The following is a 24,272-nucleotide window of genomic DNA, read 5'->3' as shown; positions in this document are numbered from 1 at the left end:
TTATGATTGGCTTAAATTGTGTTATGTAAACCACCTTGAACATTGCAGTTATAGAAAGAAAAGGCAAGATAGAAATATTTTAATAAGCAACATAAAAAATAAAAATACAACCCCAAAACTAAGTAAAATACTTAGGTTTATCTTATATACAACTTTGCCAAGATTTCAAATTATGACACCTCCATGCAATTGCTGTCACAGAAAATGCATGTATTTAGTGCTGCAAGTTGTTTTAAAGCTGATATATATTAAAGAGAATTAATTCAAATTATTTCTGCAACATTCTGATATTTATACTTTCCCACATTTCAATATAAATCTTTGGGTGTGCGGTAATTCAGATCAATGACTTTAGAATTGTTTCCATAGTCCTTTGCTACCTGTCACTCAATATCTAGTAGTTGTTGTTTTATGTAGTTCACCACATATTTTATGCTGCTAGAAAAGAAGCTTTCCCTATAAGTATTCCAGATATAATAGGAAGTTATTGAGGTATTTCCAGTGAATTTTTCCCCACCCAAACTCTACCCCTTAAGAAAGATAGCTCATTTATTTGTGTTATATGTTAAGACTCAAACCAGTATGCCTCAAGGGCTGTCTCCTCCCATACCAAGGTGCCCTGGCATTGGGATTTGCCTCAGGGCCCCTCTTCAAGCTTTCCACTCCATCTGAGATATGGCAGGTAGAGACCCATGAGAGCACCTTTTCTTTGGAAGCACCTGGCCTCTGGTACGTCCTCAGTAGGGAATAGGGATGAGCACAAACTAGTTTGTGTATTCCCAAGAGGCATGGGGAGGATCCCCATCCCTGCCCCGCCACTTTTCCCTCACCAGCACTCTCCCCAAAAGCATTGGTGTGGGGCTGCAGTGTACCTCCCTGCAGCCTCGGTCAACATCGTAATGCACCTTAAAGGTAACCCTACACCTCCGAACCGGCTCAAACGCCAGCATTCCAAACCAGTTCGGCACTCCAGAAAAGGAGCACCAAACTGGTTTGTGCACATCCCTACTAGGGAGGTTTGTCTGATGTCATCTGTATTCATTCTCATGCCAGGTGAAAACCTTTTTATTTGCCCAGCCTTTTTGGTGTATGTGTTATTGATTTTTTGCTTACATGTTGCTGTCCTACTTTTATCTATTATTATCATTATTGTTGGTTTTATTAACTTCTGTAAGCTACCCTTCACTTGACGGGCAGGATATAAGTATTATAAAGTTAAACGTTAGTTAGATTGATCTTATGAAGCTAGATAACAAGAATGAGGAGGGGTGTGTGTTCTATAACTACTCCATCTCAAGTAATTTGTTTCTTATATATTCAACTCTGCTTATCTGCTTTGTCTGCTTATCCCTACAGTTGAGGTAGAATAAATTAGTATTTATGACTTTGCTGCTATGTGGGGGGGGGACATGATGGCATGAAACTATGGTATGTTTCAAAGTATAACCTAGTTCTTATTTTAATGATTTATATCCTTCCTCCTCCTCCTCCTCCTCCACTACCATAAATTTTAAAATAACACACATACAAAAAGGGATTTTAAATAGCAGAACAGTGAAGAATTCAACTTCTGTTCCAATTACAATGAGAACAATTTAGTTCTGAGACCAGCTTATGAAATTCATTAGACTTCTAAGTCATCTTCCTCAGAAATAATATTTCATCTAATAAAAGTCCATTGGTAAAGGTCTGTAAAATCCCGAACACTTAGTAAACATCTTAGATAAGCCTTTAATCATTTAATGGAAACTTACAAAGCCATTTTAACGTACTATTTGGGCAAGTTTCCACTAGCATCCACGGTTTATTTTTTAATTATTTATTAGTAGGAGGAGTGTGGGATTTTCATGACCCTCTTAGATATATTTCAACTGTCTTTTTAAAGTGTGCCAATTTCCTTTCAAAAAAGGAACTATTCCCACTATTAATAAAAGAGAGGGATGCAACAAAGGCTTTGTTCCTCTTGTGGACTACTTTGGCTTGTCTATGATAATTGCCAGAACCTTGGACGGGATGTTACAAACAGATTAGAAATATTTCTGCTGACTAGTAAACAGCCAAACAGCCAAGATTTATTACAAACTGGCATTTTACCCATATCATGTAGAATCTTCTTTGAGAATCTTAAAAAAAATAAAAGTAAAACAATTTTATATGACTGCATTATATGGATTTTATCATTTGGAAGATCAAGCTTTTGAGCCTAATGTTTGTAGGCTATATCTTTGGCAAAGCATTACAGTTCTTGCTTCTTTTCCCAGTAAGCAGGAGTACAAGGATTTGCAGATCACCAATATATAGTGTGGTTTTTGATAGGATAGATGCAGGTCTAAAGATGTATGTTACCTTATGTGGTTGTCATTTGTCATAAATGTATCCCATGGTGCACGGGCAATGCTGAAAACATGTAATCACAGGATGAATCAATAAGTTGGTTACTTCCCATGTCAGTTCCCTAGAAGCTACAGAGTAGGAAATAAGTGCCCATCCCACATTTTCCCCATTTCAAACATAACTTGTGTGGTATGAGAACTGATCGCATGGAAGAGGCAACCACACTGCAAAGCTACCATAAGTGTCTGCTGTAATGGTCACATCAGTTTGAACATATTTCTAACCATGTTAAAAGCTACAGTTTTTGAATGGCTTGGCTCCCCTCCAGATGCCCATGCAAAATATCCCCAAACTGTGCACTTTTTATTTGTGTGCATAGCGAGGAGTATCAAGCCCATGAACCACCAATGGCTTTCAATAGGTTATTTATTGTATTTGTGTACCACCCCAAACGTCTGTCTCTGGGCAACTGATATGTGTCCCCACTGCTGAAATATAAAATGAAAGCACTTTTGACACAGCAATCCCTCTGTTTGGTTTATACTACTCTGTAAAGTCTTATTTGTTAACATGTTAATAATCTGGAAACTGCCTTTAGAGCAGGGCTGTACAACTATGTCCTCCAGCTGTTGTTGTACAACTCCCATCACACCCAACCACAACGGCCAATGGGAATGATGGGAATTGTAGTCCAGCAACAGCTGGAGGGCCCAAGTTGTGCAGCTCTGCTTTTTCTACTGTGGAACTGCAGTCATTCTAGCATTCCAAACTCATACATGAGACAGAAGATTCCTGCATGACTCCCAATAGCAAAAGTCCCAGCTATAGGGAATGCACAACTGCTCCAATAGCCCTTAGCACCCCCTCCCCATCAAGATGTCTTCCAGTTCTGAATTGCCCATTAGTTGTCAGAACGAACAAAAGCCACCATTCTAGCTTGCAGGACCTACCAGCCAGATATGCCACACCGAGCATGTTAAGCTTCTATAAGAACGATCAAGTTTGCAGTAATTGCCAACTTGGGTTATCTAATAAGAAAAATGTGCACAAGAGATAGTTACAAGTTTGGGAGGCGGGTGCTGCAGTTAGTGTAACACACCTTCACTAAGTATATTGACTTGGCATTGAGTCCCACTGTTTTCAGAGTAATTTGTTTTTTTAGTAAGTAGGCTTAGGATTGTAGGCTTAAGCATTGATAAGAAGTCAAAAAAGCTGTGGTGTGTAACTGCAGTGGTATCCTATGTGGGGCATGTGCAATCATGCTGACTGGCAGTTTTACTTCTGTTGAAGTGAATATATATATATTCACCAGTATATAGTGTTTTTAACCAGTATACACAGTTGCACTGAACAGCCAGTTCCTTAATCAAGAGTTCAAGCTACCTTTAGGAAGCCACATAACTGATATATGCCAAGTTCTACTTCTGCCATCCTTCCACTGGCCCACATTTGTGCTGTGGAACAGCCTTGCAATACCATACCCTGACAATAGTGGTTCTTGCTGATATTTGTATTGATAATGCACTTATTGCACTGATGCAACAAAGTGACATTTCCCCCTTGCTAAGCAGGGTTCATCCTGGTTGTATTTGAATGGGAGAGTCCATGTGTGAGCACTGGAAGATATTCCCCAGGGGATGGGAAGATCATCTGCATGCAGAAGGTTCCAAGTCCCTTCCTGGCATCTCCAAGATAGGGCTGAGAGAAATCCCTGCCTGCAACCTTGGACAGGGATGTACACAGGAGGGAGGGTCCTTTAAGGGGCAGTGGAGGCACTACCTGCCAGTCCCACCCCACTGTTTCCCCCACTGCTGGCGCTCTTGTAAAAAGTGGGTGCATGGGACTGCAGTGACCCTCCCTGCAGCCCCGGTCAGCAGCACCCCAGAAATGGCCGACATGCATGTGCACAGCACACACACACACTGGCCATTTCTGGGCACCGCTGACTGGGGCTGCAGGAAGGGACACTGCAGTCCCACACGCCTGCTTTTTACGAGAGCAGCGGCTGGCAGGTAGGCAGTGCCGCCCTTGCCCCTTGAAAAGGAACCCCCTTAAAAAGTTACAGAAATAGATATGTGCTTCTGATAGAGATTCACTGCCCTCGTAGATGAAGAGACTGCCTAACCAACTCTGCTAGGTATTCTTTTGTGTGTGCGCACACACAAAGATAGCTGGATGGAAGGAGTTCCTAAAAGCAAGGGGAAGAGAAGGAATATGCCCTAGCCCTTTAAAGAAACTAGAGAACCACTGCCTGCTCACCATACCTTATCAACTCCCAAGGCTTAGAGGATAGGGTATTGTATTACCAGTCATCAAGTACGGACATCACAGAGGTTTAAAGAACTTTGTAATCACCGCCACTTGTGAGATGTCAAAGGCTGGGTAGGGAAGGTTCTTTCCCCACTTCCATTTCCCTTGCTCCCGCCTTCCCCTCTGCAACAGTCTCTATCCATTGCTAGAGTTCCTTCTCTTCTTCCACGAGACTCACTACCGTTATGGTACCTCCTCCCCCATTCTGATGCTCCTGAGTATAGCCAGTGAGGGAGAGGATGACATGTGCTTCCACCAGGTGCAAGGCAATCTTCCAGGGCGAAGTCTTCTGTCTCTGGCTATAGTTAGCCCAGAGTGTCCTAACATGGATGCTGAGAGGAAGGGTGCTCCCTGCCAAGTTGCTGCCCTAGTTGTTTCTTTAAACTACTATGGACTTATGGATATAGCTCTTATACCAGAAAAAAATATTCAAAAGTCTGTTTACACATCCCATTTTAATCAATCATTTATTTAAGATAATCTTGTCAAAATAAGTTCAAGCAGCTTTAAAGTAAGACCTACAGAAATGCAAACTTAACTGTTAGCTCCCGTAGTGCAATAATTTACCCTATATGTATACTGAAAAGGGAACAAGAGGTATGATGCATTGTCACCTAGTAAAACAGTTTCCACTGCCCATCTCTCCAGCCTTTACTTATAAAAATATTCTGAATGGCATTTTAATGTTTTGAAAGATGATCATCAGAAAAGAGTTTGTAAAGTATCACAATTGCACACCAGAGTAAGATGGAAGAAAAGAGAACATGCATACTGAAGACCAGCAGTCTTCCAACAATGGCCAGCAATAATAGCATTTAGCACAGTGCTCTCTTTCATGCAATGAAAATCAATTATGAAGCAGCATCAAACTGTATTATTCCATATTTCCCAATTATCATCCATTCAGGTTCAGAATGTGTCAGTTCTTCACCTTGCCCAGGCTTTAACCCAACCTGAATGTCACATTTTAGTGTTCTTAAGCTGCAGAGTGGTGCAGGATGAAAATTGTTCAAGGCTTGGTGGAACGGCACTGTGAAGTCCCATTTTCGGTCACCTACCAGCTTCCTATAGTTCAAGTCACCTTTAAAAATAATTAAGTTTGACTTATGCAATTCAGTGTACAAATCAGAAGAAACTTTAGCCATACTAGAAAATTCATGTGGCAAAGTCCAGAACAAGTGGTCCTGATAAACCCAAACTCCTTTTTTCAAATTGCCCTCCCAGCTGACACCACACCTAGACATCCACTTGTGATTAGCTGACTTCATCTGCCTAATAGTCCAATTAAAGTCCTGCTTTGTAGTATCTGACACATACCATGGCATACTTTTTCCATGGAAATGAATTTCAGTTGCTAACTTTGATGCTAACAAGAAGTCAGCCATTACAAGATCTGCAGCAAGTTCAAAGCCAGCATTATCCAAAACTATGTCAATTCTAGTAGTCTGTGCAGTCGTTTTCTTTTTATTGATAAGCAGTGACCAAACCTTTTCCAGGTGATCCACCAAGATAAAAGATTTTAATCCTTCCAGGGCTTGGAATGGGTTAGATCTCTGAGAATTATCTTTACCACCCGAAATTGACAGATCACATTTATTACCCCACAGTGACACCTGAGGAAAGAAAAAGAACACTTATCTCCGTAATGCAGCTATTTCCTTGCTCTAGCATACAAATAATACATTTAGGCAACACTCCAATAGTAGTAGGGTTTTTTTTTAGAAAAGTCAGAATTGCATAATTGAGCTATTCAGCAGACAAGGAGTATGAATCCAGCCCCCTGCTTTTTCTCCTAAATAGCCGATTGCTAGGATTCCAGCTTTTTAAGAAAAGCAAACACAGAAGACATACACAGCACTACCTATTGACTTGAGTTGGGGAACCTTGCATGCAACATTCGCTTGCACATGTAAACTCCTCATCCAGCAAGAGATAAGCACACCAAAGCCAGCTTCTGTGCATGCACACTCCTGAAATGGATCAGGGTGCTGCTCTATACTGAAATTTATATTTATACACACACACCTATCTAAATATGAAAAAAAAAACCCTCCACCAACTTTGTTCTTTAAAGACAGCTAATTCTAAGCTTACAAGCTCATAAGCAGACACTATATTGGTCATAGTTGCAGTCTTGACATTTCAGTGGCATTTATATAATACTAATGAGACACCTTTCCCCTGCTAACTGGGCAAAGAGGCACCTTTTACCGTGGTGATTCTCTTTATTTAGCAGGGGGAGAGTAACCGGCCCTATTCACCCCCAGCACAGTACTTCCAGTGACTGTTGCTGGTGTGTGTCTTATATTTCTTTTTAGAATGTGAGCCCTTTGGGGACAGGGAGCCATCTTATTTGTTTGTTATTTCTCTTTGTAAACCGCCCTGAGCCATTATTTGAAGGGCAGTATAGAAATTGAATTATTATTATTATTATTTCTTGTTTACACAGTCAGACAGGTGTTATTGACTGGTTTGTTTTATCCAGACATCGAGTCCTTCCCAAGGACCTGGGATGCCAGAATTTTATTGTCAATTGTTATAGATATCGTCGCAGAATATAGGCTGTTCCCAGTAAAGCTACTTTTTGTAATTGGCTGATGGTGATTTCTGTGGCCCCTATGGTGTTGAGGTGCTCTTCAAGGTCTTTTGGAACTGCACCCAGGGCGCCAATTACCACTGGGATTATTTTGGTCTTTTTCTGCCACAGCCTTTCAATTTCAATTGGTAGATCTTTGTATTTGGTGATTTATTAATTATTATTATTATTATTAAAACTGCCAAAACTAGGTCATAACAAAAGAGAACTAATAACTTATTACAGTTCCACAAGTAAAGGTAACATTGTGCTGTCAAGTCGATGTTGACTCCTGGTGCCCACAGAGCCCTGTGGTTGTCTTTGGTAGAACTCAGGAGGGGTTTACCATTGCCATTTCTCGCGCACTATGAGATGATGCCTTTCAGCATCTTCCTATATCGCTACTGCCTGATATAGGTATTTCCCATAGTCTGGGAAATGTACCAGTGGAGATTCGAACCAGCAACCTCTTCCTCCCTAGGCAAGTTACTTCCCCGCTGCACCATTAGGTGGCAAATAGATAAAATACAAACAAAATAGCATATGTGCCATTTTGTGATGGATTGCCATAAGGAAAACATGCTTACGGCTGAGAATAAAAAAGTAAATGCCTTGTAGTTAATGCCTTCTAGATACAAAAATATCTATGCAAATAGAAATTAAACCAATTGCACTGGAACAACCCTGCTGGATCAGGCCATCTAGTCCACCATCCTTTTTCACACTGTGACCCACCAGATGCTTCTGAGAAGTCCACAGGCTAGAGGTGAGGTCATGTCCTCTCTCCTACTGTTGCTCCCCTGCAACTGGTATTTAGAGGCATCTTGCCTGAGGCTCGAGGTGGCCTATAGCCACCAGACTAGAAGCCATTGATAAGACTTGTCCTCCATGAATCTATCTAAACTGCTTTTGAAGCCATCCAGGCTGGTGGCTGTCACCACATCTTGTGGCAGAGAATTCCAAAGGTTAATTATGCATTGTATGAAGAAGTACTTGCATTTGTTGATCCTAAATTTCTTGGCAGTTTCATGGGATGACCCCTGGCTCCAGTGTTATGTGAGAGGGAGAAAGACTTCTATCAACTTTCTATCATGCATGATTTTATAGATCACGTTAATGTCTCCCCTCAGTCATCTTTTTCTAAACTAAGAAGCCCCAGGTGTTGTAGCCTTGCCTCATAAGCAAGGTGCTCTAGACCCCTGATCATTTCTGTTGCACTGTTCCACATCTTTTCCAGTTCTACAATGTCCTCAAGACATTGTGACCTTATTTATATGGGAGATATTTGGTTTCCAGTGCATATCTCATATTTTTCTGGCGTTTTGTCATCCTTCTTTGAGACTTAGCATTAGGAGCACAATCATTAATACTACTCTGTTTTCAACAAAAGTTTTGATTATAGAGCCTGTAGCTCAGGGGTAGTGCATTTGCTTTGCATGCAGAAGGTCCCAGGTTCAGTCCCTGGTATCCTCCTACTAGGATTGGGAAGGACTCCTGCCTGAAACTTTGCAGAGTTGCTGCCAAACAGTGTAGACAATAATGAGCTAGACAACACATCTCTGTATTCCAGCAAACACTTTCTTCTTTTTCTGGTCAGAGACGTAATAAAGATGAGCTAGACAGACCAATGTTTTGGGTTTTAATTTTTCCAAGATGGACCAATGTTCTGACTCAGTATAAGGCAATTTTCTATGTTCTTGTGTTAACGATGTGCAATGAACTGGAAGGCTTAGAGGAATTCAACTCACTTAGCATTATTCAGGTAACATGGTTAGTTTTTTAGCATTTCTTATCCAATACTGATAGATAAACAAGATACTTAGAATGGCTTTTTAAGTTGAAAAGGCTATTTATCATATATTGGATATTCAAGTAGTCACCTTAAGTGGCACAGCGGGGAAATACTTGACTAACAAGCAGAAGGCTGCCGGTTCGAATCCCTGTTGGTACTATATCGGGCAGCAGAGATATAGGAAGATGCTGAAAGGCATCATCTCATATTGCGCAGGAGGCGGCAATGGTAAACCTCTCCTGTATTCTACCTAAAGAAAACCACAGGGCTCTGTGAGCACCAAGAGTTGAAATCAACTTGATGTCACACTTTACCTTTAGATATTCAAGTACTACCAATATTACCTGAAACAGCTTTAAAAATTCCTCCTGAAGATGCTTTTCATCTAGGTCCTCTATGTTTTTCAACAGTTCTTGCAGGTAAGTGCTTAACACAATAATAGCTTGCTGAGATTCAAAGAAACCGTGACTTTTTTCTTCTTTGAATACATCAAATTCACTGATGGGTGGACTAAACAAAAGGGAAAAACAAACACATCACTAGATTCAAGCTTATCAATAGATATTGAAAATGGAGGAGATCAAAAAAGATGGGGGAGTCTGATTATATTTAAGGTATGAACAGCTCTGGGCAAGAAAATCTGAGAACAAATGAAGGTGTTCCCAAATTCCTTCCTAACACTCACTTATTAAAAAGATACCTGTGTGACTGTGGGTGAAACTGCATGCAAAACCCAACATGGGCCTGCTGTTGAAAACAGCATCCCTATGTCAGGATTTCCCCATCTCTTGTAGAATCACTTTACTCCATTTCATGTCGTCAACATGCTATATATTTCCCCAATCCAGCTTTGCATCATTGGTTGCTAGTGGCAAGGATGGGGAGATACAGGATGTGTTATGGCATGGGGAACGTGTTCCAAATGTTTCAGGGACAACTTGATCTGGAAATGCTGTTTTCAGCAGCAGAGCCATGTCTGGCATCGAATGTAGTTCCACCTTCAAACAGGTTTAATTTTAGTAATGGAAAGCTAGGAAGGAATTTGGGAACACCTTCACTTGTTTTCAGATTTTCTCCTATGTGTTATTATACCTTAAGCTCACATAACAACACTCCAAACTCTCCCATCACACCGTGTCTTGCTGTTCTCATTGGCCCATTTGTGATCTCCCCTTGGCTAAAAATAAACAGGCGGCACATTTGACTTGAGATTTATATTTGCTAAATAAGAGAAATGCAACGACCACCCACACATTACTCAACTCTGAACAACAACAGAGTTCTAATATTCCATAAACTAGTATAATGAATAGCATGTGATGAATGTAATAGAAACAACATTTCTACCCCTTAACATTCTCAGCCCATTTATAGTAAAAAGGTTAGTTGCAGAATACATTACAGGAATCAAGTATTTTTAATTGTTTGCTATTTTAAAAGCCTGTCAATCGTGGATTCATATGAAATACATCACCTGAATGATGTATGTTACAGAGCATTGCACACACATCCAGCAATGTTAGATAATAATCAAAATTATGAAAACAAACTGTTTCAGAAATTATTCAAGCACACACTCACCCAGAAACAAATACCCTCTTCATCCTTCTAGTATCAGGAAGCAATTTTGCATTTCTCAACAACAGCTTAAAGCACCTTCAACAGGTAAGACTCCACATGCAATGTTTATCACCAAACTTTGAATACTACCATAAAGTATAAAATGTGAAGGCAGGTTACTGTTCTTAAACAGTTATTATAACAAGATGGTATTTTTCAACTGAAGCTTTCATGAGATCGCTGGTTTTGCATAGAATTCAAAATAGAAGGCTGTCGATGTTTTTCATTGACATGAAGATGAATGGCAAAGTTTGAATCCAGCTCTAAATCAGTCTTGTGCACCCATGGTAAACTACAAAACCAGCAAAGTAAGAAGAGAGTTCCAAATTTTTAATTTTTTTTTTAATCCTAATTTATTCATACATGATCTAGAAGTTGGGGTGAGCAGCAAAGTAGACAAGTTTGCAGACAACAGTAAATTATTTAGGGTAGTGAAATCTAAAACAGATTGGAAGGATCTCCAAAAAGGATCTCTCTCAACTGGGGGAATGGGCGACAAAATGACAAAAATGGTTCAGTGTTGGCAACTATAAAGTGATGCCTATTGGGGAAACAAACAAACAAACCCAGTTTCACATATATGCTGATGGGAACTAACCATTGGTGACTGATCAGGACAGAGATCTTGGTGTCGTGGTGAACAGCTTGTTGAAAGTGTTGACTCAATGTGTGAGAGCTGTGAAAAAGGCCAATTCCATGCTTGGAATAATTAAGAATGGGACTGAATACAAGACTGCTAATATCATAATGCCCTTATACAAATCCATGGTGCAGCCATATTGGGAATATTGTGTACAGTTCTGGTCACCATACCTCAAAAAGGACATGATAGAACTGGAAAAGTTGCAGAACAGGGCAACCAAGATGATCAAGCACCTTCCTTACAAGGCAAGGCTTCAACACCTGGGGCTTTTTAGTTTAGAAAAAAGATTGAGGGGAGACATGATAGAGGTCTATAAAATTGCATGGTGTGGAGAGAAATTTCTCATATAACACCAGGGGTCATCCCATGAAACTGATTGCCAATAAATTTAGGACAACAAAAGGAAGAACTTTTTCACACAATGCATAATTAACCTTTGGAATTCTCTACCATAAGATGTGGAGACAGCCACCAACCTGGATGGCTTTAAGAAAACACCTGTTTCATCAGGCTTTTCATTTAAGATGTTTTAAATTTTATTTATGGTAATTTTAATATGTTTTTATGATATTAGGTATTAGTTGCTGTTTGTTTAAATTGTAAATCACCCTGAGATTTTATATAGGGCGGTATATAAATGTGTTGTTAAAATAAATAAGAATGGCTTAGATAAATTCATGGAGGAAAAGTCTATCAATGGATACTAGCTGAGGGTTATAGGCTACCTCCAACCTAATCAACATGATGCCTCTAAATACCAGTTGCAGGGGAGCAACAGCAAGAAAGAGGTCATGCCCTCACTCTTGCATGTGGGTTTCCCAGAGGCATCTGGTGGGCCACTGTGAAACAGGATGCTGGAGTAGATGGGCCTTGGGCCTGATCCAGCAGGGCTTTGCTTATGTTCAAATATTTCTTGCTACAAATTGATCCAGTTGGGCTGTTCTTAATGTTCAAATTCCCCTTGCTATAAATTTTGAACTATTGACTAAAGTAGTTGAGTTTGGAAAAGGAAGAGAAGAAAGAGAAATGGCTGGAAATCAAGACTGAATTCTGTTTTGCCTCAAGCTTGAACTCTCTTCCTCAGTTCTCCTACCCAACAAATAGAAACTATACAAAAACAGGTGAGAACACATTTACTTACTTTTGAACTAGTGCCTCATGAATTCTACGATACATATAGCACTCTGTATATAACCAAGGAGACTGAAACCAGCTTGGAGGTTCATTTGATAAATTTCTATGATATTCTAGGTGTTGGTTCCACAGAATGGTGTCAGGGAGGTTATCATGCAAGGCAATCAGTGGCTTGTCTGTCTGCAGCTCATTCCGTAATTTGGAGAGGTAAGCTATAGCTTTCTTCTCTGCTTCAATGCCTTTCTGAAATAAAGTGCAGAATTAATTAGAACGATCCAAACATTACATTTTTCATTAAGTCATACTTGATAACTGTCACATCACCTAACAATTTTGAAGTCAGATTTGCAACAGCTCTCATCAAATTAAAGGAACCCACAACTCTCAGTATGACAATCAACACAGTATTTGAGTTAAGCTGAATTCTCAAAGAAATAGTTGTGTGTGTGATACCACATATCAAAACAAGTGTATGGGGATCTGTGGACCACTTGGTGCTTTGCATCCTTAGTAAATCTCTTCCTATTATTGACACAATACTCATGTTCCTAAAAATCCTGCAGAAAGGTACTTTTATGTAAAATGAATTTTGCCTCTGCCTTTTCACCCTACCTCAATCACTGTACTGCTGTTCGATTACACTTGAAATATGGCCAGGACAGTGACATATAAATGGAGGCAATGCTGCATGCAGGCAATGTGGGAGTCTTGTCAGGTCTTTAGAGGATATAGCATAACTAATAAAATACTTCTGTATGTCACTTTGTAGCTACCTAGGATTTGTGGGGGACAATGCTTTGGCTTTTAACTTGATCAAATAACTCTGCAAATTTATCTTGCCTTGCTAAGTCCTAAAGAACTTGCTAAGTCCTAAAGAAGAGAATTTGCTAGTACCAACTACATCCTCCTATGATGACCACCACCCAATACAGTATCATCATCATCATCCTTTATTCCCTGCTCCTTCAACTTTTATCCTCAACATTCCATAGGTCATGAAAGCCACTGCACAGACGTGCTGGCTGAGCTTTTTTGTCATTGTTCCTGCATACCTGAGGTGCCTGCAGAAACCACGACCTTGTTTTTGGTAGTCTAACTTCACTGCCAGACTGATATGCATTGGATCATCCAAGTTCAGTATTGGAAAGGATGATGATGAGCTAGCTTATGAGCTACATGGCGCAGTGGTTAGTGTGTTGAACTAGGACGAGGAAGACCCGGGTTCAAATACCCATTTGGTCAGAAAGCTCACTGGGTGACTCTGGGCTAGTCATGTATCTCTCAGCCTAACCTAACTCAGAGGGTTGCTGTGAGGATAAACATAACCATGTACACCACTCTGGGCTCCTTGGTGGAAGAGCAGGATATAAATAAACAAACAATGATCCTGGAAATGAACATTAGGGTCATGTGAGGAGAACACATTCCATGAAATTTAAAAATAAAGCTCCTTTTGCACTACTATAGAGAGGAACATATTTTTCCCCAGCTCTTCAGAACTATCTCTCCACTATACAGCAATAAGGTGCTCAGGTCCAAAGCTGTCAGCCAGAGTCAAACCTAAGCCCTTTAACAAAATACAACACAGGGGGAAGATTTCAAGATAGTGAGAAAGATAACTTTCATCTTGCAAATACCCTTCAGGAACAGCTCCAGAAGAATCCTATGTCAGACTATCTACAACACTTCTGTTAAGGGCTACAGATACATCTCAACATTTTTTATGGTCCCACTTGCTTGTATTATATCTATTGCCGCCTCCATCTTACAGGAACTTAATACCAATCCTCTAGGAGCAACTATAATAACAGATTTCAGCATACAACTTACATTATACACCAACATCAGAAACATCTGGATCCCAGCTGTAACCATTTCTTCATGCAGACCACACATAAGCCAGGGAAAGCCTTCTTGCAAGACCCTCATTGCTTTAATCCCTCTTCCCCTGTCCTCCAAGCTCTTGAATGCCTTCGAAGCCCAGCTCTACTGAAACTTCAGATTTTTAAAAATTTTGTATTCCGAAGACATTATTATTCCCAGTACTTGGCTCTACTTTGTAGGCCAATACTTTTTCACACTGAGTTTTCTAATTACATACTTTGGAATGTTTAACACCATAAATGTGGCACTCCACTCCAGAGCTTGAAATATTGTCTCTGCTATCCCCAGCAATAACACCCAGGAGAGAGTGTTACATTAAATATCTAATTGGCTCTGGACAAAAGTAAAAAGAAATGGCAAGACAAAAACTGGTTCATAATTCATAAAGGGGCAATAAAACTGCCTAAGATAAAAGAGGAAAACAAGAGAACTTACAAAGGCTCTTACAAATGGAAGGGAAAGACAGACATAGCACAAATATAGCAGGGGGGAAATTGAACTACAAGAAGATCCAGAAGGATCTCTCCAAACTGGGTGAACAGGTATTTTTTTTTAACAGTAACAAAAAACAGTAGTGAGATTCACTTTAAGTCAAAGTAATAAGATGCACATTAGGGCAAAACATCCTAGCTTCACATATACACTAAAGTAGTATGAACTGGCAGTAAGTAATCAGGAAAGAGATCCTGGAGCCATGGTGGATAGCTCAATGAAAAGATCAGCCTAGTGTGCAGCAGCTGTGAACAAGGCAGATTTCATACAAGGGATCATTAGGAAAGATTTGAAAATAAAACTGCCAGTATCATAAACACCTTTACAGAAATGTATGATGTATATTAGGAATGATGTGTACATGTGGCCACCTCATTTTATAAAGGATATCATGGAACTAGAAGAGGACAACTAAAATGATCAGAGTAGGTCCTTCTTCCCTACAATGAAAGGCTAGAGTAGTCAGGGCTCTTTCATCAATTTAAAAAGACATTATTATAGAAATTATAGAGGTTTGTAAGATTATGCAAGCCAATTTGCACTATTTACATAAAATTATGTATTTTATGTAAAATTATGCAAAGCAGATACAGAGAACTTTCTCGTATCTAGTAATCAGGGAGTTTGGCAGTAAATTCAGTACAGATAAAGAAGGAACTTTGTCATACAATAGACAGATAGTGTACGGAATTTGCTGCTACATGATGTGATGATGATCATTAACTTAGATGGCTTTAAAAGGAGATTAGAAAATTCATAGAGGATAACCTTATCATTAGCCTGTAGTCATGATACCTATCTTCAACCTTCAAGTTCAAGAATGCAGCATGTCAGTGAACAGCGGTTGCTGCAGTGGGAGAGGGCCACTGCCTTCAACCCCTTCTTGTGGGCTTCCTGGAGGCATATGATTGGCCACTGTGGTAAAAAAAAAATGCTGGATGAGATGGGCCTGGTCTGATCCATTAGGATTCTTATGAAAGCAGAAAAGGTTTTCTGAAACATGTAGAAAGAACTACAGAAAGTTACAGATAATGTTAAGAGTCTTGATAGAACAAGCTGAAGAAAAAGAGGGTTAAAAATATCAGTTCTTACCTCTCCATGTTCTTCAAAGAATTCATTTTTATGTCTGTGCAGAGTATCGATAACTCTAGTGAGGATTAGAGGCAGCCTATCTTTAAGCGTATCATACGCAAAGGATCTAAAGACAACAAAACAATGTTATTTGAGGTTTGTAAATAATCATTTCAAGGTGGTCAGGACTGTCACCAGGTGACTGAAATCCAGTTCACAATGATCATGTACATTAAAAAAAAAAAAAGACATCCAAACTGCACAATTTGTTACACATGCACTCATCCCTCAGCACCACTTACCAAACAAATTGTATTCATCTAATTTACACTATCTTCTGTGCTGGAAAGTTTTGGTGCTATGAATCCACTGATTAACACACTAATATTTTATTCATTTATTACATTTCTATACCGCCCTATCCATCCAAAGGCTCTGGGCATTGTACAAACACCAAACACAACCAACAATTTAAAACAAGTTTTTAAAATGTTAAAAAACATTTAAACACAATTCAACAACCTTGGAAGGCCAGGCCAAACAAGTAAGTTTTCAGGGCTCTCCTGAAGGCCAACAATGAGCCCAAACTATGAATATCTGGCATGAATCCAGTTGCAGAGACATACCGGTGGTAACCAGAGACGGACCACTCCAGATGACCTCAATGTGTGATGGGGATCACACAGAAGGTGGTGCTCTCTAAGGCAGTGTTTCTCAACCGCTGGTCCGAGGACCGGTGCTGGTCCACGAAGAGTTGAGTGCCGGTCTATGCCAGGGAAGGGAAACCCGCCCCCACCACAAGCCTCTCTCCTGACCCGACCCCAAACCTCCAAGTATTTATTTTTAAATTTTCTTTAAATTTCTACTGCCGAGGGATGGCTGCCAGGGAGGTGAGACAGGAATAACCCTTCTTCCCTGCCTCCACAAGGGGTGGCGGTGGCTCCCATAGCAACACAGCTGCAACAATCTTTCCACGGCACAGGCGCGCCTCACAGTTTGGAAGAGACGCGGAGCCAAACCACAAGCCCTGCATTGCTCTGAGAATGGGAGGGGGGCAAGCTGCTGCTGCTACTATAAACAGGGTTGGGGTCGAGGGCGCAAGTTTAATGGCTACAAGTACAGACGGAGGGGCAGGCTCTTCTCCTCGCTGCCTGCAGCCACCATGCAGCTCTGCTGCGTCCCCATGTCTCTGCTTGTGGTGCTGCCAAGCTCCTGCTGCCCCATGGCTGGGCTGCCGGCAGTGCCCGAGGCGGCCAGACCTTGCCCAGCAGCAGCTGCCGCCACCCAGGACCCATCGCTGCCTCCGCCTCCTCCTCTCCGGCCCCACTGGTCCCGCTCCAGTTTGCAGCAGCCCCAGCCTTGCCCAGCTGCATTCTCCCCTGGGAGCCACTGCCGCCAGAGGGGAGGAGAGGACTACTCCAGGCTCAAACCCCCCAGCAGCCACCCTCGGCCACCCAGAAGCAGAATGTAAAAGAACACGCATGGAGGTTTGGCAGGATGAGGTGGCTCCTCTCATAAAGCCTGCAAACCCCCCCCCCCCACTCTCTTGCGAAGCCTCCTGCCCCATCCTTTCCCTCTTTCTTTGCCTTCTCCCTTCTCTCTCTCTCTCTCCCCAAGCCTCCTGCCCCATCCTTTCCCCCCTCTCCTTTCTGATCAAAGCACAGTCTTCTTACCTAAAATTAAGAGAAAAACTTCTCTTTTTTCCTTACAAGTGCTCCATGTTGAATGTGATGATTTGGCAGAGGTGGAAAGGAAGAACAATGCATTTTATTATGTATTTTATACAAATTGTATTGTATTTATTTTATTAGAGCTTAATTAAATTTATTTTTATTTTATTGGCCTGCCAGAACTTCAAGAGTTAAATTTTGATTAAATTCATTTTAATTTCACTTTAATTTGATTTAATTGATTGATATTAAGTGTTACTTTAATAATCAGCACCCTAAAAATTGACCTCACCCCCCACAAACCAATTCACGGTCAGTATTGGCCCACCAGGTCATTTGAGTTGGGCACGCCTGTACTAATAAACTGGTCTGGGAAACTGCACAAGAAGAATGTAGCAGTCCTTGAAACTCCACATGAATAATTTAACGGTCCTTGACTCCAAAAAGATTGAGAAACACTGCTCTAGAAGATATTCCCTACCTGCAAAAGCCTCTAGTAAGGGAAGATGAAGTGAGATCAGCACTCCGGACAAGAATCCATCATGGCTCTAACCAAACTATGCCAGCAAATGTGGAGAATAACACAGTGGCCAACAGATTGGAAGAGGTCAGTCTACATACCCATTCCAAAGAAAGGAGAACAAATTGCGCAAACCATCACACAATATTCTTAATTTCACATGCTAGCAAAATAATGCTCAGGATCATCCAACGCAGATTAGAGCCCTACGTGGAAAGGGAAATGCCAGATGTTCAAGCTGTTTTCAGAAAAGGCCAAGGGACAAGAGACATTATTGCTGACGCACGCTGGATAATTGAGAAAGCCAAAGAATACCCAAAGGAAGTCAATATCTGCTTTATTGACTACAAAAAGGCCTTTGGTTGTGTTGACCATGTCAAATTGTGGATTATCCTTAGGGAAATGCGTGTCCCATAACATCTCATTGTTCTCATGAGAAATCTATACACAGGACAGGAAGCCACAGCCCAGACAGAACATGGTGAAACAGACTGGTTCCAGATTGGCAAAGGAGTAAGACAAGGCTGTACACTTTCTCCTTATTTATTCAATTTATATGCTGAACATATACCAAGAGAAGCTAGATTGAAAGAAAATGAGTGTGATTTTAAAATTGGAGGTAGAAACATCAATAACCTGCATTACGCTGATGACACCACACGGATAGCTAAGAATGTGGATGATCTGCAAGATCTAGTAATGAAAGTCAAGGAGCACAGTGAGAAAATGGGACTACGACTAAATGTAAAGACAACTAAGCTAATGACAACGGGTACAGCAACCAGTCTCAGAATTGATAATGAAGACATTGAAGTGGTGGATAGTTTCTGCCTTCTAAGATCGACCATCAACAGTAAAGGATCCAGCAGTCAAGAAATATGCCGCAGACTAGCACTTGGTAGGGGTGCAATGAAAGCCTTGGAAAGGTTATTTACAACAAATACATATATACCACTTTTCAACAAAATAGTTTCCTTTCCGAAGCAGTTTACATAGAGAAATAATAATAAATAAGACGGATCCCTGTCTCCGAAGGGCTCACAATCTAAAAAGAAATATAAGATAGACACCAGCAACAGTCACTGGAGGTACTGTGCTGGGGCTGGATAGGGCCGGTTACTCTCCCCCTGCTAAATAAAAAGAATCATCACGTTAAAACGATGCCTCTTTGCCCAGTTATCAGGAGTTGAGATTTAGTATTTAGATGCCATGACACATCTATACTACAACCATTAGAATCATTTGGACAATGGTTTTTCCCATGACACTCTATGGATGAGAAAGCTGGACTTTGAAGAAGATAGAAAAATTACTGATGCTTTTGAACTTTGGTGCTGGAAAAGACTTTTGAGGATACCATGGACAGCCAGGAAAACAAACAAATAGAGCATAGAACAAATCAATCCAGAATCTTCACTCAAAGCACAAATGACCAGGTTCAACATATCAGACTTCGGACACATTATGCATAAACCCAGCTCCCTTGAGAAGTCCATAATGCTGGGAAAGTTGAAAGAAAGAGAAGAGAACAACCAGTAGCAAGGTGGAGAGATTTGATTACGACAGCAATGAATGCACCACTGAGAGACCCTAAAGGCCAAGTGGAAGACAGATCATCCTGGGGAGAATCTATCCATGTGGTCACTAAGAGTCAACTTGACAACAATTAATCAATCAGCATGTGTACAATATTACTCTGAATGTCGGCCAATAAAGTTATATAATGGAAACCCTGCTAGATAAAGTTAATATTCTATTTAGTTGTAAACTAATATGAACAGTCAATAAAGCTATATAATGTAAATCCTCCTAGATAAGGTAATTCCTTGCTATTTAGTTGTAAACTAACATGAATTCAGCTAATAAAACTATATAATATAAACCCTCCTAGACACTGTAGATTCTCTAGTCATAAAAACATATTTTAGTGATAAACGTAACCAGGGTGTGTATCTTTGTTTAATAAACACATGAATAACCAATGGAAAACTTGTTTGAAATCAGTCTTTTCCTTTGGTGATTTTAAATTAAGCAACCCTACCCTGCCAGGTTCCTAGGCCCATAATCCTTCAGTTTCCCAAACTCTGTAACTTTTCTACTTTCTTACTGCCAGAAGCACGGTGCTCTCCTTAGGTCCTAACTAAACACTTTTTAAAAATTTTTTAACATGGCCCCTTCATCCTTTAGACCTGTGTGTCCTCCACGCACTTTCTACTAGGAATAATGGACTAGGACTCCAGTACTATTTTGTTGGTTTTCAGAACGGGGGCCATGATTAAGAGAGATGGCCAGGGGTATTCGTACTGTGCCACTAGAGGTGACATTAATATGACTCCTATCTTGCGTTCTGGGCAGTATACAAAGATGTTAAATAAATAAATATATACATATTCACTCACTCAGGGGTTCTCAGCCAATCACCTAACCTGCTCCCCTTCCTAGCTTCCTCTGAACTTCCAAGAACAGCCCTGCTGAAACAGACCCAAGGATATCTAGTCCAGTATCCCACTTCCTCCCTCATAATCACAGCCAGCACAAAGAAAGCAATTTATCTGGTGCAATGTGGGTTGCCAGTCTAGGATTAGGGAAAGGGAGATTTGCTGGGGTAGCCAGTAGTTTAGGTTTGAAAACAGGACAAACCACACATATCCCTAAAGGATGCCCTCCTCCCACATGAACCTGCCTGGGTTCTTCAATTGTTCTCTGAAGCCCTGCTTCGATTCCATTGCCCCCAACATCGAGGCAAAGTAGGTGGTTTCTGAAGATAGGTTCTTCTCCAGACCACCAGATGCTCCATCTCTGAAATTTCCTCCTCAAAGTGATTAACCTGGAACCATCTCTGTACCCCTTTTGATACCAGGTGAAAATCTTTTTTTTCTTTTTTTGCACTCAGGCATTTTCAAGTACACAGGTTTCATGGTGGAATTTTTAATCTGTTGCTGTATTTCATTGAGGTGTGCTACTACATATGTATCTATCTGTCTCTATATACTTATCTATCTTTATACTTCTATATACTTATTTCTCTAAGACAGGCCATGTGTGGGGACGTGCCAGAAAGGAGGTGATTGGCTGACAGAGGGGGAGGAGGCAATTGGCTGACAGAGTTCACAAGCAGAAGCACCTGATTGGGCAGTGGGGAGATATGCAGATAGGGAGAAGGAGCCTGTGAGAGCAGAATCACCATGGTGATTGGGCAGTGGGGATTTCATATGCAGATAGGGAGGAGGAGCCTGTGGCACCGTGGTGATTGGGCAGTGGGGATTCCATATGCAGATAAGGAGGAGGAGCCTGTGATGGTTAAGGTCAGTTGGAATGAGACTGTTACTGGTCAGAAGATGTTCTTGATTGCAAAAGAGAGGAATCAATCTATCTATATATAAAAAGATAGTAGGCAGGGGTCTGTGAAAAGATGGGTCATGAGGGAGGAAAGAGCCCCTTCAGGAGAAGGAGGCTGCTGTTGTGTGAATTAGATGAGGAAATAAGATGAACACAAGATCTGTTAACTCAGGGAGAGAGAAAGAGAGAGAGAGAAAGGAAAAAAAACATGAAAGCAGGAGGAAGAAAGAGTGTGAAAGAGTGAGCAGAAGAGAGAGAAAAAGAAGGGAGGGGGAAGAGGGAAGGAAGGACGAGGGACGGGGCCTGTCAGGTGCCTGAGGGTAACGAGTAGCCATGGCAGCGCCTACTGGCAGCAAGGAAGGGCCCCGTCAACCACTGCTGCTGTTTGGGTCTGGTCTACTAAGGCCATTGGCGGAGGGAGGAAGGGAGGCAGGCAAGGGACGGGCCCAGGCCTGTCAGAGGCCTAAGGGGAACCAACAGCCATGGTGGTGGCAGCAGCAAGGAACAGCCCGGTCAACCACTGCTGCTGCTGCTCCTGTGGGGAGCAGTGGGGCTCGGAAGTCTCTGGGGATAGGGGGCTGCAGCTTGGCCAACAGGCAGCAGCATTGCTGCAGCCATAACCAAGAGGGGTGAGGGGATGGAGTAAAGGGATTGAGGAGGAGGAGCAGGAGTGCAACTCAGGTGAGGGTGGGGAGATCTGAGGTGACGGGGGCTGTGGCAGGGGCTGAGGGGAGCAATCAAGTACTAGCGTGCAGATGCTCTAGAGCACGCGAGAGTTCCAGCACTGAAGCAGAGAGAAATAATGGGGGTGGCCAGGAGGTGGAGGGCCAGTAGGCGAAGTGCCACAGAAGAGGTGGGTTGATGGCGGGCAAAGCCCCGCCGGCGGCCAGAAGGAGGAGGCGGTGGCAGGGAAAAATAATGGCGGCGGTGAGGAAAGTGGGCGGCCGGCGGATGAAGCTCCGCTGGTCGAGAGGAGGCAACGGAGGGACGGCCTGGCCTTGGCCCACCCACCAGAGGGAGATGGCAGTGGCCGCATGGAGGAAGCAGCAGCAGGCCATCCTGGCCTGGCCTGAGGGCACAGCCAGAAAGACTGGCATGACGCCGGCATGGGGTGGGGGACAGCTGGGCCCAACTAGAGATGCAGTTGCTCTGTGTTCAGGCCTACTACCGTAGTATTTTAATATATTTCATAGTATGCCACTCTGAGCTTTGGTTACAGAGCAGCTAATAAAAATAAACATGCACAACAGTGTGTGGAGTTCATACTTCAGTACAGTTCTCAAACAAGAGGACAGAAAGATTTCCAGAAGCTGCTTTTATGCTTACAATTCCAAGCTGCATTTCAGTGGATATGCCTGAATAACTCTGCACAGGATCAGGCTGTTAAGACTTCTGAGATCTGCTACAGATTGTATTATAGTGCTCACTACCTATGATGCACTGTATGTAGCACAATTACAACAGCGTACAACAGGTAGTCTTCATTTCAACTCAAGCCTGCTCAACTTAGGCCCTCCAACTGTTTTTAGACTACAACTCCCCTAACCCCCAGCCACAGTAGCCAATAGCCAAGGATTATGGGAGTTGTAGGATGACAACTGCAGGAGGGCTGAAGTTGAGCAGGCCCATTTTAACTGGTCAAACCTTTTGTAATATAGACAGTGATGCAACTCCAGTGTTCTCTTTCTTTTTAAGAAGAAAACTTGTCCAGTCCTAGCCATTGGATACTTTCTCCTCCTCACGTGCACAGCAATCCTAAGCATGCTTATTCAGGATCTACTGAATTCAGCAGGAACTACTCCTCAAAAAACCCATCTTTTCCATGTGCAACTCCCCATCCCCTATTGCAACGAAAGCAATATGAAATAGTCACATATTCTCCCCCCATTTGCCCCTTTGCCTCCCCCTCCCCTCATCTCCTTTCTCCTCTATTCCAGACTACGAGCGTCCCCTCACAAGCTCCCATATGTCATAAAGCGTCATCTACATGGGTGAATCCTACAATAACAGGAAGCATTCTTAGAAAGGCAGCCTGAGTGTAGGAAACGCGGCGGACAAATTAGACAAAAAGTTATCAGAGCCCGTGGCACCAAAAAGAGGAGGGGCGGGCGGAGGCGACGGAGCCCTTTACGAGTCCTGTTAAAGCAAATACAACCAACCAACTAGAGTCCCAGAGAGAGACCAAAATAGCAAGACACGTGATTAACCACAGGTCACACGAGGAGAGGCAGCCCCTGCAGGGCGCCTGGGCATTCGCTACAAGCAGAGCAAGGTGGGGACTGTGAAGATGATCCAGCTACAAATCCCTACCCTTATCCCGTCGCACTTTTACTATTCGAGCCCTCCCGGGGGGGCGGTGGTCGAGCCCCCTCCCCACTTCAAAGAAGCCTGAAAAGGGGACAAGACGCACCCCTCAAACTTGCCCGCAAGCGAAGCCGGTAACACCACCACCTGCGTCGCCATCTTGCTTATTATGGCACCATCCTCGCACGCCAACCGCAGGAGTGACGCAATTTCCAAGCGAGGGCTGCTCTCATTGGTGGCTTGGTTTGGGCCCCGCCCTCATCCGTAGGGATCCAGCTAGCCGCTCTCTTCGGCTCAGCGGGGGGAGCGGCGGCGGCGGCTGCGGCGGCGAGGCTGAGCAATGTGAGGCGACCGCCTGGGAAGGGGAGGTGCCTGCACTGTGCTCTTGGGGGTGTGGCAAACATGGTCCCACGTGGGGAGTGAAGGTCGAGGGGGGCGGAGTTAGCTCTCTTGCGGTCCGCTTGTCTCCACCGCCCACCCTTGGCGGAGAAAAAGCGGGTCGTTCTTTTCCTCCCCCGCGCCGGAGCACCAGGTGGGTGAAAGGCTCCAAGCGCTCCGTGGACTTCCGCCTTATTCGGAGTAGG

The 24,272-nt window shown here is 42.4% G+C and overlaps 2 protein-coding genes across 9 annotated transcripts in view; one reads left to right on the top strand and one right to left on the bottom strand.

The window, feature by feature from the left end:
* Positions 1–5,080: 5,080 nt before the first annotated feature.
* On the bottom strand, positions 5,081–24,037 carry ARMT1 (acidic residue methyltransferase 1). Of its 2 annotated transcripts, XM_053292588.1 has the most exons (6): positions 23,695–23,804; positions 15,877–15,982; positions 15,553–15,699; positions 12,416–12,651; positions 9,356–9,521; positions 5,081–6,257 (listed from the first exon to the last, which is right to left on the bottom strand). In XM_053292588.1, the coding sequence occupies exons 4-6, from the start codon at positions 12,448–12,450 to the stop codon at positions 5,496–5,498; spliced, it is 963 nt and encodes a 320-aa protein (XP_053148563.1). In that variant the 5' UTR covers positions 12,451–12,651; positions 15,553–15,699; positions 15,877–15,982; positions 23,695–23,804; the 3' UTR covers positions 5,081–5,495. The 2 variants fall into 2 exon arrangements, with proteins under 2 accessions (XP_053148563.1, XP_053148554.1); XM_053292579.1 differs by lacking the exon at positions 15,553–15,699 and having other exon boundaries at positions 23,795–24,037.
* RMND1 (required for meiotic nuclear division 1 homolog) overlaps positions 23,536–24,272 on the top strand; it is a 33,869-nt gene continuing 33,132 nt past the window's right edge. For 4 of the 7 annotated variants that reach the window (XR_008315539.1, XR_008315538.1, XR_008315533.1 and 1 more), the window contains exon 1: positions 23,997–24,220. The gene's annotated coding sequence lies outside the window, so the exon portion shown is untranslated. Of the gene's footprint in view, positions 23,657–23,893; positions 24,268–24,272 lie in introns of those variants that run through there. The other 3 variants (XR_008315537.1, XR_008315536.1, XR_008315534.1) reach the window with 3 other exon arrangements.

The sequence above is a fragment of the Hemicordylus capensis genome, chromosome 1 (genome assembly GCF_027244095.1).
Source record: "Hemicordylus capensis ecotype Gifberg chromosome 1, rHemCap1.1.pri, whole genome shotgun sequence".
NCBI lineage: Eukaryota > Metazoa > Chordata > Lepidosauria > Squamata > Cordylidae > Hemicordylus > Hemicordylus capensis.
This window is presented reverse-complemented; position numbering and strand designations above follow the sequence as displayed.